Source organism: Talpa occidentalis, unplaced genomic scaffold, assembly GCF_014898055.3.
Source record: "Talpa occidentalis isolate TD23 unplaced genomic scaffold, MPIMG_talOcc4v2.1 talOcc4.10, whole genome shotgun sequence".
NCBI lineage: Eukaryota > Metazoa > Chordata > Mammalia > Eulipotyphla > Talpidae > Talpa > Talpa occidentalis.
Genome location: NW_023600993.1, coordinates 11,860,443 through 11,879,340, shown reverse-complemented (window position 1 = coordinate 11,879,340; position 18,898 = coordinate 11,860,443). Strand labels below are relative to the sequence as shown.

The window sequence follows — 18,898 nt, the reverse complement described above, 5'->3', positions numbered from 1 at the left end:
CCTTCATTTAACAGTGATATACTCATCTGGTATGCGCTCTTTCTCAGGGAGAGAGGGGAGCTACTGGACCTATGGGAGAGCCAGGTACTAAGGGATGCTCTGGTGCCAAAGGCCCTAAGGTAAGGGTCACATACGACTTTGTGGAATCTTCTCGACATCGATCCCATTTTCCTACACTAACCACTACTCTCCTTTCTGTTTTCAGGGAAACAGGGGACTAAATGGACAAGAGGTATGGCTCCAGACACATCTACTTAGTAGATTGTACAAGTGAAGTTTCTGTTGACCATTTTTAGTACCATTCATTTCACTTTGCTCATTTTATTGTATTCAGGTGACATGTATTATTTGTTGAGTTATTTTTACTGAGTAGTCTTTGATACTACCTAAAGCCAGCCAAATAAAGAGACTGTATATGGCACCCAAAATTAGACCTTTTGTTTGTTGTTTGATTTCTTCCTACATAAATACAATGGAGTCTTTTCTGGTCATCTTTTCAGGGAGATGTTGGGGAAAGCGGAATTGATGGATTAAATGGAGAACAGGTAGAGTCTTCTCTTGGTACATAAAGAACTTTTTGAGCTATTAAGAAAATGGAAATTGGAATTTTTTCTTTGTTTTTTAGGGTGACAGTGGCCTTCCTGGAGGAAAAGGAGAAAAGGGTGATGAAGGAACCCAGGTAGGGATTCAATGAAGGGGCAACATGAAAACTGTACTGGGCATTAAAGGTGTGAGGAGAACAACTGCACTGGGTGTGTTCACTGGTGCCACAAAATTGCTTTGTGACAATCTAAAAATCTCCATCTGAAACAACAATAAACCCTTATACCTGCATATTTAGTAATTGAGAGTTTCAGCTGATCTAGATAGAACACGGATGCCTCATGTGTCTGTAGGTTAGCTGAGGCCTTTGTTCCAGGTGTCTCTTGTGCTCCTCCTGGAACCAGAGAACAAATCTGGTCAGGTTGGCCATGACCCTGCCATGACCAAGGCAAAAGCACAAGGGAGCAAGTAGAAACACACAAGTTCACTCAAGACCTACTGAGGCCTAGCTGTCAGTGATACTGCGGGCTGTCAGCCAAATGACGTCCTGAGCGTATCAGATGTAGGGAATCTCTCCCACCATGGCTGGAAAGCACAGCAGAGTGCCACGGCAAAGGGCATGGACACTGGAGAGGGTGGAATAGGGGCATTAGGGAAAGGCAGCTGCCTCACGAGCCACAGCTGAAGGCCAGGGTTAGCGGTACAGGGCAGGACAGAGAAGGTATGCGCCATCTAGAACCAAGACCACTGTCGCCATACCCTCTTGCTCTTTAGAGTGTGAGCAGGAGAGGCAAAAACCCACTTTCTAGTAATGCAGCCACCTTGGGAAAATGGAGTCATCTCTTTGAATGACGGCCACCTCATTAAGAGAAAGATAATGAGCAATGCCTGGTTCATAAAGTACTTGTAAAAACTCAACTTGACAGCGAATGTGTCTGGAACACAGAGTTCGCCACTGTGGCACATAATTGAGATCACTCTTCAATTATTCATATGATGCCTGAAACTATTTTTTGGTTGTTTCATTTTCCAGTTTAGTAGAAAAAAAATCATTATTCAAAATTATTCAGACTGGGGATAAGATAAGCTCTGTGTTTCCTCTGCTTTTATGGATGTTGCTTAAAATACTTGTTCTTCTGATTTGTGTTAACTTTAGGGAAGCCCAGGAAAGAGAGGGATTTCTGGTGACCATGGACCAAAGGGCCTTCGAGGAGACCCTGTAAGTGCCGGGGCTGTGAACTAACATCAGGGCTTGTTCTCAGCTGCCCCTATGCTAGGGAGCGACCTCCCCATTTTTTTAAAGATTTGTTTATACAAGAATTGGGGTACAGGCCAGATGTGCGGGAGGGTGAGAGAATTCACCAGAGACAGAGCAGGGGGCAGAACAGGCAGGAGGACTGAAGTACACTGCTGAGGGGAGCAGAGGGCAAGACAGGAGAGGTCTGCTGCACCATGTGGGACCCTCGCTGGCTGGCCGGGATCGAACCAGTGCTGCAGAGGCTGCGGACAGCTTCACAGCACTGTGCTTAACAGCCTGCGCCACCAGGGAGGCCCGAGACCTCCACATTTTAAGGTGCTGAGGATTTAAATAGCTATCCCGAGCTTAAATCATCACAATTGTTCCAGAATTTTACTAGCCCATCCCTTGTGTTAAATCCTCTGCATACACCATGAGGAGGTATGCAGTGAGCATGGGCAGTGAGAAGCCCTTAGATAGGATTTGTGCATGTCTTGTGTGAGAAAGCACATTCAGAAGTATCTTTGTGCTTAAGAACTATGAGGGACTCTGGTCCATTCCATCATCTTCCTCTGAGTACCTCAAAATATGCGCCAAACGGCAGAACAGGGCCACCTTCTCTCTTCTGTTCTCCAAGAGTCTTTCTCAACTGAGATCATTAAGCTTCACTTCCTCAAATCCAAGCAGCTCTGACTGTACCAGATCGTATTCAGATTGACCAAATGATCCAAATGCAAATCATGACGTCCAACTCTATCGAATGTGCTGCTGTGTATTATTTTTTGAATGTCATCTCATCAAGTAGTTCAGCATTGGACTACAATAAAAGGTTTACACATCTAGTGGAATAAAATTCAGGGCCTGCCTTTTCCTTGCCTTTCTCACTAAATACAGTTTTCTTACATTGTCATTTAGGTTTATCCTCTTTAAAGGACTTCACAAATATTTAAACTTAAGAGTGAAAACAAAAATGGTCTTTGGTTTTGGTATGTAAGGGGAAAGAAGTAATTTTCATACATTTTAGTAGTATTAACTATAAGAGTAAATTCTAAGCCCATCTTTTTCACTCCTTTAGCCTTTAAGTTCTAAGTGTGGAAACTGCTTGTCTAAAGAACTCTAAGTATCTGGAGTAATGACATGTCCCTGCTGGTGATCTCAAATTACTTATTGATTGATGAAGGCAATCTGGGCTGCTATCAGCCCAACAGTCAGACAGTCGGCGCTCAGCAGGACTGGATAATTGTCCCCTCTCAATTTATTGCAACATTGACTGAGTTGACTGGCTCAATTGATTGCCCTGGCATCCCAGTGACACTGCTCTGTTGCTGGTCCTAACTAGCCAAGATGGAAACTTGACCTGCTAAGGACAATACCCCACAATGTATGCCTGTTGGCATTGAGTTCCTGCTGGAACGTTTGTGTGAACATAGGGGGAAACTAAAGCATGCATGATTTTCTGAAAACCAGAAAATGGGGGTAGAAAGCAATGAGGAGAAGAAAGAGACAGTGTGGCAGATTCCACCCTCAGAATTGCTCCAAGTACACATAACATTCTGGAAGAATCCATTGCAAACTTTTGCCTTTTCCCAAGGGCAGAGGAGAGTAAAATCCACCAACCCTTAAGTTTAAACTTGCGTAGGCGCCAAGAAAAAGTTTAGGGCAAGGAAAGTCAGTAGCAGGAAGGATACCTGTGGACCCAGGATACGGACTGTTATAAATACACATCATGTCACCTTGTTTCCCTTGGCTAAAACTTTCCATCATGAGTCCTTGCTTTTCCCAGACACTGTCACCTCAGGTCTCCACTCTTGTACAATACACAGCACAGGAGGAAAAGAAAACACTTGTAAATCATTTATAATTTGAACCCGTTCCTGCTTTCAAGTGGGATTCCTCTGGTCAGTTATTGCATGTATCATATATAAGTTAGGCTTCTAAGGAGAAATGTTCAATACCTATTCATTTTTCTCTGTTTTTCTTTTAGGGAGTTCCTGGATTTGACAGTAACATAGAAGGACCCAAGGGCTTGAAAGGAGAACATGGAAGACAAGTAATTATGTGGGCACTTGAGAGTAAACTTGTAAAATGATGATGAGATACCATGGGACTCAAGCATTTAGGGTTAGAAGATGAAACGCACAGAAAGAATTTGGAATCTGAGTGGATAATATATACTTGATACAGAAAAGCTATTTTGAGGAACAAAGGCTTTTTTTTTTGTTGTTGTTCCTCCTGGCGACTACTTTATGATTCAAGAAATAGTTGTCATCTTCTGAATTTGGAATAATTAGTTTCACCAGGCCATACCCTTGAGGTCTTCATATATGAATGGTTGCATCAAAGCTCATAACTTAAAATGTAGGACTAGCTGATAGGGAAAAAAGAGCTATTGACCTTTCCAGGACCCAAAGGACACATATCTTATCAGCACCAGTACGTGATAAAGAACAGGATCGGTAGACCTAAACAGTCCATACTTCAAAGCAAGGCTCTGGAATTAATCTCATGCAGTCTCACAAGTCACAATTTGATCATCTTGTTTTTCAGGACTGAAAAAACTTATCTGGGACATGAGTCTCTGGATCTTCTTGATGAGGAAGATCCTTTGGTGACTCTCCCTAGGGGCTAAGTCCACTGCAGGTAGAAAGAACTTTCTACTGTGGTAACAGGTCTAGATCTGGTTCCATGTCCTGTCCTTTAACAGTTTTGTGGCCTTGGGGTACCTTTTGTAAGCCTCCATTTTCTCATCTGCAAAATAGGACAAAGAGCTTACTTTGAAGGTTATATTGGAAATTTGATGACCTGGTCCTACTACATCATAAACCTTAAATAAATATTAAATATCACTTGTCATTCAAGGTTCATAATTCCCTTCTTTGCTATCTTGGGGACACCTGTAAGTATTATGAGATTTTATTCACATTAGACTATTAGTGTACCGGTTTAGACAAACCAGTAGTCATGCCTGAGCTATGAGCCCTTCTGTGGTGACACAGTGGGATGACTTGACTTGAAATGTCTGTGACTTGCATCTCAAACATAAGTTTGACAGTGGTGAAGAGCAGCTAAAGGCTTGTCATTAGCATTTTGTTCCGCAGCCCCTCATCACCCATGTAGAGATGTGATTTAACAACCAGTGGAGGCAATGCTTCATTCCAAAGGGAGGTACCTCTCTCATTGGTGTGTACCCATATATCCTCCCTGCAGCACACAAGCTGAGATCAAAGAGGAAATGTGTCAATGCTGGGTAATCACTGTCACATCTGTCTGTTCATTTGACAGGGTAGAAGAGGCTGGCCAGGCCCCCCTGGAACTCCAGGCTCCAGAAGAAAGACAGTAAGATCCTTTATGGCATCTATCAATGATGGAAATTGTTGATAGTAGGGAATAAGTGGGATGGTTCCACTGGGGCTCATTATCTTGGGGAGATTCACTGGGGCTATCGCTGAGAAAAGAGCTGGCCATGGACTTGAGAAGGTCCTTGAAGCTGAGGCAAGAAGGTACTGGCTGAAAAGAATATCAGGAGGGAGAGCTGGGCAAAGAGAAGGGAAAAACAGCTACATAGAGGAAGAGCAGTCAAGTGTAATCTACTCACCAGCTGACTGGGTGCCATTGATGTCATTTGAAACCCAAAACTCCATTCCTCTGCCTGGTGTTAGAACTACTTGGTAAAGTCAGCCCTGGTGTAAGGCTTCTGTTGTTACTTCCATGTTCTCTGCCGTGCAAAGAAGAAGAATGTGTTCTAAGATGCAAAAATATTTTCTTTATGGCATATAACAGTTGGTTCTATGAATTTCTGCTCAGAGAATATAATGCTTAGCAAATGCCATATGTTAAAGTAGTTTTTATTTGTGTTCTCTTTTAAGACATATTTCTATAGGCATAAAAATATCAAAGAATGAAATTAAGTCTCTTGTCTTTGCTTATGGAAAGTTGGGGGTATTTTTATTGTTCTCAAGGTGTACTTTTAGAAATGTTCTGTGGTTGACTTCTTGGAGGTGCAGAGACTGTAAAAGAAAATCTTTATCTAATCAGAAGTGATGATTTTAATAAAATATACTTCAGTACTTGGACTAGGTTCTGAATTAGACCCCCCTTTCCTCATTTAGCAACTTTTTTTCCATTCTTTATTTAGTTATCCGGCCTTCTCCAACTTCTTCTATCTCCCATCCCCCAAAAAAATATATTTTAAAGTTGAGCACAAATAAAAACTCATAAACTGTATTTATTTTGCCTTGTATTTTTGGGGGCATTAAATGTTCATAGAACCAGCTGTTATACTCCATCAAGAAAATATTTTTGTATTTTAAAACAGTCTTCTTTCCAAAGCAGAGAAAGTGGAAATATGAACAGAAATTACACATCAAATGTGTGGTTTGATTACTGGGGGAAAGCATTGCTGTTGCCATTTGAATGCAGCTAAGGATAAAGAAATGTACTTGCAATTCATTTCACTTTCTGAAAGGGTGTAGCCAGCTTACATACCCCAGGAAAATATTTTGAACTTAAACAATATCATCCAAAAAAATCCTGGCATGGGAGTTGTACTTGTGTTATTTTATAGAGCCTATGGTCTCTTTAGAAGCTAATGCAGTGTCACCATGTATTATTTATGTCGCACATCTTCTGAGAAATAATGACCCCATCTTGGGTTTTAGATTCGGCAGTGTCATTCAGGGATAAAAGTACGACTTCCGCCTAAACACAGCCAAACCAAGGTGTTTATTTATACTAGTCTTTTGCTCAAATCACCAAAATCAACACAAGAAATTAAAAACAGATGAATTGAAAATATCACAACATCAGGCCACAAATGACAACAAGTTTGGCCAACTCTTGTTGAATCTGGATCCTAATTTGGGCAGAGAGGTGTGGGAGAGCTGCCAGTTGCTACCTCAGACCTCAAGCGGTAATCAGAGTCCCCCAGGAGTAGCTGCCTTAGGGCCACAAAATGTGAGCAAAATCCAGAGGCACTGTAGATTTAATGTACCAATAGAAACACTTTAGCAGAGGAGGCATAAATGACACAAAATGAAGAAAACTCCACCTTTGTCTGCAGCTAGCACTCCGCAGCAGAAATTGTGACTTATGGGACTTTGTGTGAGTTCCATGAGTCTCCTAAGAGCCAAAAGTTGAGGGGAGAGGAAACTGCAAGGTAAAAGAAAGAATTCATTTGATGTTTGGGAAAACATCTCTATCAGAGCTACTGACCCAACGCCAGCTCCACCTCCCCTTGCAGTTAGTTATGGGTGCCCTATTGGATGGAGATTAAAAACCAGAAATAGTTATCGTTTTTATTATTAATCAGAAGATAAGTCATCAGGACTTATGCATAGAAATTGCAAGAGGAGAGGAAAAGACACGAGCAACTGGAGGATAAACCCTCGTTTCTAGAGCAGTTATTCAAGGAAAAAGAACAACTCTGGCAAAAGTTCTCCAGAGTCTCCAAAAAAACAAAAAAATTAGACCACATGATTGCTTTTTTAAAGATGTGTTCAAAGGAGGGACAACATGGTGAAGAATGCAAGCTGATGGTGCTTGGGAAGCAACAGAAAAGTGGGAAATGGAGAAAACAAAAGAATTAGAAATATATGACAGCTGAAGGTGCAGTCAGACAGTGGCAATCGGGCCACAAAAGCAATGACAGAGGGCCTCCTTCGTGGCACAAGGGTTAAGACGCAACCTATGAAGCTATCCGCAGCCATTGCAGCATGAGTTCAATTCCCAGCCAGCCAGGGAGCAACCCACATGGTGCAGCAGACCTCTCCTGTCTCACCTGCTGCTCCCCTCAGCAGTGTATCTTGGTCAGTCTGCCTGTTCTTTTTCCCCAATCTGCCTGTTCTGTTCCCTCTGTCTCTGGTGAATCCTCTCGACCCCCACACCTCTGGCCTGTACCCCAGCTCTTGTATGCATAAATAAATAAATCTTAAAAAAAAAAGCAATGACAGAGGTAGGGTGCACACAAAGCGGAGCCAACAAGTGTGCAGCTTGTGCTATGAACGTGAACAGAACAAATATAAGTCATAGTCAGAAATAAAAGATAACATCTTGAAACCAAGATTGAAAAATACAGAAAATGCATAGTCTCTGGGGAAGAAATGGTACAAGAATATCAACATGAAGCCACACCCAGGTGACTTTATATTACAAAGTGTATATAAAGTATGAGCATTTCTTAACAGAAAAGATAGGAAACTTGGTCTGCAGCCCTGTTTCATCATTCAGAGTCAAAAGGGAGCTGTAAAATGGCTGCAGAGTTGTGAGTGAGTGTTATATACCCACCCACATTGTCCTTATGACTAATCAGCACAATCAAGGCTTCACACGTTCAGGCAGAATCAGCCCCAGTACGCTTTCTATAAAATTTTAAGATAATCAATTTGAATTCCTTTAAGTGTCAAAATTAGACTAAACCATAGGTCACAGGAAAAAAATGTGAATGTTCTACATTTAACAATTTAAAAGTCATATACAAGTGGAAAAAGTACAATAGACTATGCCCTCATCTTTCATTGTAGAGAGTCGATGTCAAAAAATCCTCTTAAGCTAGAATATTTATTACAAATGTACCTGAACCCCCTAATTTTTTTTCATAAGTCTTTCTTCTCTTAGGAATGGATATCTCTATTGTCAAGAAATGCTGCCATCTGACACTTCTAATTCTTTTGAGTTTTATTCTATTAAATTCTAGTAAAATTAAATTTAATTTTAAAATAGTATTATCCTATCTTAATTAAAAGTACCACTATTTAGAATTCTATTTGTAAACATGCAAAAAAAGATAATCAAGAATCATGATTACCAAATGCTAATGATAGTTATTTCTATATGAAGGATCTGGGATGATTTTAGCATCTTTATTTGGTGTATTTTCTGCATTTGGAGATTTAAAAATCAGCATGTGTCATTTTTATAATAGCAGTAAAATAATTATCCTTTTGGAAAGAAGAAAAATCTCACTCACTGAAAAACTAAATGTCTTATAATGAGCATTAAGTATTCCTCAGTGCAGCAAGAATCTACTGAACTAATGAGTGATTGGAGAATGGCCAGTGGAAGGGTGTGGCCAGCAGGGAATAACAGCAGCTGACCAAATCTGACCTCGATCCATCGGGCAGACATTTATCAAGCACCAGCAATGTACCAGCAGCTCCACTAACTACTAGAGCTACAAACTCAAATAAGACATAAACTTTGCTCTCAAGGAACTAAGGATCGGGTTGTAGAGTGTGGTGTCTCAACTAACTATTAATATTTGGGCTGAATAATTTTTGTCGGCTAGACTGCCTTGTGCATTGTGCAGGGTATTAGGTATCATTGTGGCTTCTACCCACCAGGTGCCAGTGGCATCCTTGACTTGTGACAATGAAAACGTTCTCTAGGCAATGCCAAGTGTGCCAGGGGAAAGGGTTGGGCTGAGCCCTCCTCTTGCAGTGGGAACTCTTCATTATAGAGGGGCTGGGCCTGGTGGGATAACAAGCTGTTACTAGCGCCCTGCCAGGAGTCTGTAATGGCTTGCGTTGGTGGGAGGGAGGAAGACTCAGAACCAGAAAGCTGCAGTTACTGGAGCAGGAGGAGTGAGAATGTGGATTGGCTCTTTCTGAGCCAAAGTGTACTGAGAATTAGAAGAGATTCCTGTCCATGGATAATGAGAAGCAACTGCCTCCAACTGAGCATGGCCCTCCGTCCTGTTCAGCCCGGAGACTTGTTAGTTATGCTTTGCTCTTTTCTCCCTTGGCACTGCTTTGGGCAGCTGGGAGTATGCGGGGACGGTGGCTCAGCATTGTGGGTGAGCTTGCTGGTAGACAGCACGTTAAGCATACTGCTTTAGTCCTGGGGACCCTGTCTGGAGTCAGTCCTTACCCAACCAGGAAAGTGGGCCCTGGTAAGCCACCGGAATTCAGCCTATGCGGAACCAGGGGACTGAGTGCCCTGTCTGGGGTCTTGTTAACTCTCAGGCCTTTCTTGGTTGACGTGCCGTTCACTCTCCTTTCCACAGTCTGGATGTGTTACCACCATCAGCCAGCCCCTAGGCACACCTTAAGACCTGTTGAGATGTCATCTTTCCCATTTGAAAAATTGAGTCAAAATTGTAAAATCATCTCCCCTATTTCTTTGTCTTTTTTCTGTGTCTCACATCTACCCAGTGAATCTAAACTCATGATATTCATTCTGTTTAAATCCCAAATAGCCATTCATGAAGATGCTTCTAGAGATATTTCTATGTGAATGGTGGATGAAAACCTACGAACTCCTGTCTAGGGACCAGAGTCAGGTCTGGCTCACCCCCATACCATACCCTAGTGCCTTAGGTGGAGCAGGAGCTCAATAATGTATTGAGATGACTAATTTTTTTTTATTGCGGCACTATTTATTTTTTTTATTTTGTATATTTTAACATCATTTTTTGCACAATGTATGCATTTTCATCTTGGGGGGGGGATTGTATGGAGAGGACTAATTTTAATCAAGCTCTTTCAAAGCCAAACCATAAAGACACAGAAAACAAGCATTTATTGATGTTTCAAATACTGGCAGTGGACCAAAGAAAGATTTCTGGACCTGGGAAACAGTCTCATATCCCTTAAATGATGGCCTACAGGAAGCTCATTATTTTATAGGAATGTGAGTTTCCATCAAGTCGTTCCACTACTACCTGAGGTACCCACCTAAGGTCAAGGTCCTGCCAGTACATTTCCTGCTCTAAAAACACAGTGTTTTCTGATATAGTATCTATCTTCAGCCTAGTAATTTCAGGCTAGTAAGCCTGCTCCTCCCCGATCCTCACACCTTTGACCCAGGCTTCCCACTATCAAATGCACCCTCTCTGTTCTCCTCTGCTTCATTTCTGAGGCTGAAACCTCATAGAAAGACCTGCTACATCCTCTACCTGTAAATCTCCTACCCATCCTCTGAAAACATCCTAAGAATCTCTTCCACCAGGAAGATTTTCCTGTTTTGACCCACTGGGTGCAATTTCTGTCTTCCCCTTTCTTTACCCTGGCCATACTCTGCCATGTAAATACTTGTAGTATTTATCTGCTGCCCATAAATCGAAAGATTGAGGGTCACCTGAGCTCAGGTACTGTGTGTGTGTGGTCTTTATGCTCCTGTGGTTCCCATTCAGTTGGCTTTGTAGGTAATAGATCCTTGGTAGATATTTTTCTGATGGAAACTAAAGTGAACAGAATCAGAAAGATTGTGCTAAAGAAGTGGAAAGAGTATCTTTCCTCCTCCTGACAGAAAAGATTCAGATTATCAAGATGACTCACCAGGATTTTAAAGAGAGAGACTTCTAGTCACTTCCCCAAATATACAGCCTGCCTCCTAGATAGCAATATATTTTGACTGAAATATGATTAGTAGAATTTAACGTCGACATCTCATAGAGGCCTGATTAAGTTTCCATCAAAAAAAATACTGATATTTATTTGCGATTTATTTTGCGAATCCTAGACCTCAGACTTGCTGTAGCCTAACTGAGACATCCTAAGTTAAACAACAAAATGTCTGTTTCTTAATTTCTAAATTTATGAAATGTTGATCAGGACTGTATCCAAATCCTAATGTCACATAGGAAAATAGTAGGAAAATCCACATGATGTACTACTGCTGTTTTAGGTGGGTGTTTTAGAATTGAAGTGAGAACTTTTGAGTGCTTAGGATGATGATTTCATTTTTTGATAAGCATATTATTTGGCTTTGAGGGCAGGGAGACAAAACTAGTCTGGCTCTCTTTATGTTTTTAATTTAATCTATAATAAAGTTTATGAAGTTAATTCTCCCAGTTTTTCCTCTTGATTCCTGCCTTTTGGCCACATCACTCCTGATTTATATCTTTCGTGGAAAAATGAAAGAAATTCAAATCAGTCCATTGTGGAGCTTGAAAATAGCTAAAGTAACAATTCAGTGGAGCACAAGCTATTGTCCACATCTGGTCTCATAAGGATCCACAGATTTCAATTGTCTTTGATTTTAATTACCTATTGCCGTAGGATAGAAATTCAGATTTGGGAACATTTTGCTTTCTTGGTGCAGTGGATAATTAAATGTTTTAAGCAATATGTAGAAACTTGTTTTTTTAATGTCAGCCCCTTAAGGTTCATTACTAATTTAAATAAAATGTAAAAATCTTTTTTTCAGAGTTAATGGTATCTGCATTTTTCTCCTATTTTAGGCAGTTCGTGGCCAAAGGGGACTGTCAGGACCCCAGGTATGGTGATTTTTTTTTTTTTAAAGATTTATTTATTTATTTATACAAGCACTGGGTATAGTCAGAAGCGTGGGAGGGTGAGAGAATTCACCAGAGTCAGAGCGGAGAGTAGAGCAGGCAGACTGACAAAATACACTGCTGAGGGGAGCAGTGGGCCGCAGGAGAGGTCTGCGCACCATGTGGGACCCTCACCCTGTGGCCAGGCATCAAACCAGTGCTGCAGAGGCTGCAGGCAGCTTTGCAACCCAGGGCTCAACTGCTCCACCACCGGGGAGGCCCTGGTGATTTATTTTTAATGCAAAATGACAAGTAATCTCTGTCCAGTCTAGGAACTGGAATAAAATCTCTTCCAAGTCTGGAGTTCATTTGCTTTTTTATGATATTGGTTGTGTAATAGAATATTAGAAAACATTTTGGGCTACAATTTTAAGAACTCCAATCTTGAAAAAAAAGAAAATGTGGGCACTTTAATCAATAACCATAAAAATTAATGACCAGAGATAACTACTTGGCTCAGTAATTATTAAATCTGGGTTTCAGGTACAAACTCCAGTAACTTAGTGGGTAACATTCTTGGTTTTTGTTCAGTTAGCTCTAAAACCTTAAAATTTGCACAAACCTCATTTAAGCCAAGAGAGTATAATAAAACTCTAATACAACTGGGATATTTTAAATGTTTTGTTCAAAGATTGACTTGACTAAATATGTTAGCATATTCCATTTGTTCACATTGGTGATATTTCATGAACCTGCAGTATTTATGAAAGGTTAATTGTCCCTTAGAATGACACAGAATTGAGGAAACATGTTAAAAATACAGTGAGCATAAATAATCCATTTTTGATTGCATCATGGTGAAATTCCAGAATGTTAAAGGAACACTACCAGAAACGACAGTTTTACCCATGAAAGGAATGACAAATTGATTGCAACAGATTTCTGTCTGGTAGATGAACCCTAAGAGCTTACCACTCACAGACATTACCCCAAACATACACACTTTGAGGTCAGACTTCAACAAAGTGCAGAAAAATTGAGTGAAATAAATGAAATCGGGGGAAGCTACAGTAGTAAGAAATTTTCTATTTCTGATTTCTAGGAAGAGGTATCAGTGAGGGATATTTATATTAGTGTAACAACTGAGACATAAACTTGGACTATCTTAACAGTTGTCTAAATGAAATTGTCTTAATTCATCCTTACTCTTTTGTGGAATTATTATCTGCAGCAGAGTTCAAGGACGATGTGAAGAGAACACTCAACTTTTGATCCCTAGATATTTTATCTATTTGAATATAATATAATGTTTTAAGATGCCTAGATATTTTTGAAGAAAATATGAAGCAAATTGTGAGTTTTTCAGACCAAGTATCCAAGTTATATATGTGTTATTTTAGAAAAAAAATTTGTGAAAATGTATGCTTGTATGCAAAGAGTAAAGCAAATACAATAATACATTAGCCGTGGCTGTTTCTGCTTGATAAGATTGTGGGAGATTTTATTTTCTTTGTGCTTTTAAAAATTTATCACAAGATCCCATACTGCTATTGTGATTGAAAAAAATATTTACAATTCTACAGATAAAGAAGACAAAACTCTCAGAAAACAATGTTAACAGGTTGATTCTCTCTCACCACAGGGGGAACCAGGCATTCCAGGCCCAGAAGGGCTGGAAGGCTCACTCGGCTTTAAGGGCCCTCAGGTAAATATCAGGCATAACTAGGGTGTGAGAACATAAAGAGGAACCTGAAATCTTGATAGAACCCCTGCAATCAACCCCTGCAGAATTAGAGATGTGTAAACTGTTTTCAGGGTCATACGGCTGCAGGAGTTGTCTACAGCATTTGGTCATCCCCCAGTTTTGTCAACAGTGGAAAAGAAATAGAGGATACTAAGTAGTGATCCCTATGTGATGGGCCCAATGTGACCCCAGGGCTTTCTGGAGAGACTTTGCGCCAAGAGAAATATTGAGCCCAAAACAGGAAATTTGGGTCATTTTCTCACAGTAAAAGCTTAGTGTTACATATCTAGATGCCCACAATGTGGAAAAGTTGGCTGTACTCTAGGAAAGAATTGCTCCTCCACAGCTGAAGTCCTCCACTTTGACCTGAAGTGTGGCGTGCAGCCGGTGCGCTCCAGCTCCCTTCTCCAGGGAGCTGATGCCAGCACTTTTTCCCTTTGTCAGGAATAAGCCACGATTGGCTCTTTACACTGGCCCATGAGGAGAAAGGAAACTTGTGCCAGAAAAAGCCAAATGTACATAAAATAATAACAAGATGGGAAAGGAAGTCTTAGAAAATGCTGGGAAGAAAAGATCGTCTACAAGAAGTTCGAACATACAGATTTCTCGCCCCCCTCCCCCCAACCAAACTTTAAGTTTTGAAAACCTGAGAAATAATTCTACTGTCTGGCAACCACAGGACAATCCCTGGTTCTGCAGCTTTTCAAAGTTTGAACCCATAGTTTTAAAAAAAATTAGAGTGACTCTTGTATGTTGGTATCTCAGTGCATGGAAGTTGGGCAAACTTTGACTTCAGAAGAGAAACTTTGTGCCCCTTGTGCCAAGATTTCAGAACAGTGAAGACCCTGCCCCTCAGACCTCTGTCTCTTTCTAGTTTGATTGCTTTCCTTTGGCTTGCCAGCAGAGGAAAGGTCACTTTTCTTACTTTCAAGTAAGGAATATTTGCCACTGGGTTGGGGTGGTGTAGTGGGTAGGGAGAAGCATTTCAAGAAATTGACTGGCTTTACTTTAGTTCATGCTAAATCAGTAATACAGCAACATCCCTTCTTCCATTTTCTAGACTGACTTTCTTCATGACATTATTTAAAGGGAGATTCACAAAAAAATAAAATAACATAGTGTGAGGTCTCTCTGCACAATGCATGGAAGCCACAGTGAACAGACAATATAATAGTCCAGAAGAAGAAATACCCAAATTTGATTCTAATGTGTGCCGTATCTTATGTATGACTTATCTTCAGTGTGGTTGTTGAATAGAAAATCCATTTAAATATTTCAGGTTTTTAATAACTAAGGGTTATTCTTGATCTAAGAAACACATGCATTTGGAGTATAAAGATGATTAGAATAATTATGAAGCAGTACTGAATAGTTCACCTGTTCACGATTTGTTCACTTTGCCAGCAAATGCCCAGTTACCTAAATACCTTCAGATTAGACCATCAAGTCCCTGCAGGAGGGAGAGCTGCGCCACTCCAGACAATCAAAGGCATGTGTGGATCACCTTCCCAGTTGTTTTTTTTTTTTAATTTTCTTTTTTTTAAGATTTATTTATTTATACAAGCACTGGGTACAGTCAGCAGTGCAGGAGGGTGAGAGAATTCACCAGAGCCAGAGCGGGGAGCAGAGCAGGCAGAAGGACCGAAGTACACTGCTGAGGGGAGCAGCAGGTGGCAGGAGAGGTCTGCGCACCATGCGGGACCCTCCTCCGGTGGCCGGGGAGCAGCCGGGGATCGAACCGGTGCCACGGAGGCTGCGGGCAGCTTCACAACTCAGCGCTCAACCGCTGCTCCACCGGGGAGGCCCCACCTTTCCAGTTTTGATTCATGTTCCTGATGTAGTGTTTCCATTTTTAATGCTTAATATCCAAATGTTCTCTTTTAGGGAGAAAATAATGCTTTAATTCTGTGTATTTAGGGTCCAAGAGGAGAAGCTGGTGTCAAAGGAGAAAAAGGAGGTTTGGGAAGTAAAGGTCCCCAGGTATGTAACAGGAGAAAGTGACTGTCCCTGGCTTTGACCTTGGCTTCCAGATGGATGTCATTGTAGTTTATTCCCTGCAGGTGAAGTTATTTTCTGCATGTGAACCTGTGAAGTGTATTAGATTTACCTTCGGTACTCTGTGCAGTGGCTGCGTGGTCCCTCCCCTGCAGAGTGGGCTGTTGCCTGTCAGGACAGAGGTGGAATGCTCGAGAGCTCAGCCATGACTGTGAGGTTAATAATTCCCCCTCTGTGAGACCAGTTCGTGCTCCTCTCCACTGTACAGGGTGTTCCCATCTTATCTCAAATACAACATACTCTAGTGGCCATCAACCTGTCCACACAGGAGTATCTCTGGGGTCAACAGTAAAACACCTGAGACCCTCCCCAGACCACTTCTATGAGAATGTCTGGAGGCCAAGGTATCAGAAACTTTAAAATCTCCCCAGGTGATTCTAATACACTCATCCAGTGAGCACCAAGGTGATGGTGATGTTGCTGGTCCCTAGACCATACTCTGAGTAGCAAGACTCAGCATGACCTGGTTTCTGCCTAGTGCTATCAGAATATGTATTTATTTGCTTAACCATCTGTCTTCCCTTCTAGATTTAAGCTTCATGAGGGTTAGGACTTAGTTTTTTTTATTTAAAAAAAAAAAACATGTATATAAGAACTGGGGTACAGGCCAGAGGCATGGGAGGGGGGGCGGTGGGAGGATCCACCAGAGACAGAGTGGGGAACAGAACATGCAGATTGACTGAAATACACTGCTGAGCAGAGCAGCAAGTGAGAAAAGAGAGGTCTGCTGCACCACGTGGGTAGCTCCCTGGCCGGGGATTGAACTCGTGCTGCACTGGCTGCGGATTGCTTCGTAGGTTCAATCTTAACCCCTTGCGCCACCAGGGAAGCCCAGGACTTAGTTTTGCTATACAGCAGGATCTCAAATAATGTCATTTTGTTCAATGTTGTTTAGTTATAATTTTCATCAGAAAGAAAAATAGATTCCCAGTCTGGGCACTGTGTGGAGTTTATATGTGGGTTTTCTTTGTGGGTTTTTACTGGGTTCCCCCAATTCCTTACACATCACAAAAATGTGCATGTGAGGGGTATTGAGTATCTCCATTGTCCCAGTTGGGGAGACAGTTGTGTGTGTGTCCTGTGATGGAACCCTGTGTGGGGTTGGTTCCCACCTTGGGCCCTGAACTGCCAGGATAGGTTCAACCGTCTGACCCAGACCTGGAATAAGCTGGTTGGAGGATGAATGACTGACTCAATGAATGAGTGAATGAATATAAATTATTGTTTGATATTGGATGTGTTTTGGGTCTATATTAAGAAGTTTGGTGATATTTTTGTGACCAGAGATATGCAGTAAGGACTTAACTCTTATTTATGTCCGATAAATTACGTTAAAACTGGCTCCCTTTTGCTTGAAGAGGCAGCTCCCTGCATATGATGCAGTAAGTGACAACTTCCTATGCTACTGTCTCAGCTCAGATCACTCATGCTGGCACAGAAGAGCTCAACACATGTGCATAATGAATCAATTAGTAAATGAACAAATGAAATTAGTAAATGAGTGAATGAGACTCAGTCGGGACTTGCATCCTCAGCTAACACAGGATAAAGGGACTCCATTACTTCCTGGCCATTAGTTAACCTGGGCAGTGGTCCAGCCCATAAGTGGATGTGTTCATCATCAAAATAAGAAGTTATTTGCATAAACTTGTATCTGTATCTCTTGACAGTGTTTTAAAACATTTTAATTACTGCTCCTGAGGATATTTGTTCCCAATTTTGATGAATGTGTTCCTTCAAAAAGCATGAAAATGATAAAATTTCTTGGTAGAACTAAACTGATTGATGAAAAGTAACTATTTTGCATCCACATCCTTGAATCATTAAGTACTTGCTGGCACTGTAAGTTGGATAAAAAAAACAAACAAACAGTAAATGCCAAAGGAAACATATATCAGGTGATTAGATTAGCTCATCTGTTTTTATAAAATATTGAACTATAGATGGGTTGAAATCCAAGGAGCTTAGCAATTCCCTTCCTCTAGAATACAAAATTGTACCCAAATAGCTTTTCCCTGCAGTCTTCATCTGCGAGTGAGTCCCCCTTAATGTGGTGTTGGCAGGCTTGGCCATGGTCATAAATCACTCAACCACCTGGCATTACCAAAAGGCTCCCCCTCTCCAGTCTAGCTCTCCGGTTTATCTAGCTGGAAATGGCTCTCTGTCTTTGTGTGCTTGCTTGCAGTATCCCTGTCAACACAGTGAAAATGTTGTTTCAAAGACGTGTAGAATTTCCTATGTTCAGGACATGATGAATGAGATCTCAGATTTGTCATTTCCAAAGGAAAACCACAGAGACAGGCACGATAAGACGTTGGGGAGGATGTTATTCTTTGCTGAGTCTAAATCCACTGCCATAGAGGTTTCATATTAACACCCACTGGGACCAGTCACTAGGGTGGAATAATGAGTGTTTTCTGATTGCAGGATTTAAAGTTTTTCTAAGGATATACAACTAGGAAAAGGGATGTGATTTCTGCTATAGTATCCTGAAAATATCTAGCCAAGTGACTATATTATAAAAGAAATACAGTCTATTCTCAGAAAAAAAGGAAGAGTTTTAACAGGAATGGCTTATTCCTTCCTTGCTTGGCTTCTTGCTTGGCTCACCCAAAGTTCCTACTCTGATGTAGCCAATGACTGGAAAAGAATAGAAAATCAGACACAAAATAAGTCCAGTTAAAGCCGGACTTACTCTTTATTATGATGAGGATTTTTTTTAAGTGAAATAATCATTAATTTCATGTACAACCTGGAGGAAGGCTAGAATTATTTCATTGCTGATTTGTGATACAAAGTAGAATTGTTATCATTTTTGCAAAGCATAGCCTAGTGGTTGAGGACCTAGAGTCTGCAACCAGTGTTGCCAGTTTTGTAACTTCCTAGCTATGTGGACTTGGGTAATTAACCTTTCTGCACCTCAAATTTTCTCTGCCATGAAATAAGAATGGTTATAGTAGATCCCTGCTATACACATCTGTTCCGCTCAGCTGTTTGGGGGCACTTAGGTTATTCCCACAGCTTGGCTATTGTAAACAGTGCTGCAGTAAACATGGAGTGCAAATTTTCTTTTGAATTAGTGTTTTCATATTCTTTGAGTAGATAGCTA

General features: G+C 41.0%; 1 protein-coding gene across 5 annotated transcripts in view; it reads left to right on the top strand.

Annotated features, from left to right (window-relative positions):
• The window catches only part of COL6A6 (collagen type VI alpha 6 chain), a 116,931-nt gene that overhangs the window by 59,219 nt on the left and 38,814 nt on the right, over positions 1-18,898 (top strand). For all 5 annotated transcript variants that reach the window (XM_037524484.2, XM_054689772.1, XM_037524470.2 and 2 more), the window contains 10 exons: positions 48-119; positions 206-232; positions 501-545; positions 626-679; positions 1,700-1,762; positions 3,765-3,830; positions 5,063-5,116; positions 11,958-11,993; positions 13,633-13,695; positions 15,652-15,714. In XM_037524484.2, the coding sequence (XP_037380381.1) occupies positions 48-119; positions 206-232; positions 501-545; positions 626-679; positions 1,700-1,762; positions 3,765-3,830; positions 5,063-5,116; positions 11,958-11,993; positions 13,633-13,695; positions 15,652-15,714 (543 nt within the window). The remainder of the gene's footprint in view (positions 1-47; positions 120-205; positions 233-500; positions 546-625; positions 680-1,699; positions 1,763-3,764; positions 3,831-5,062; positions 5,117-11,957; positions 11,994-13,632; positions 13,696-15,651; positions 15,715-18,898) is intronic.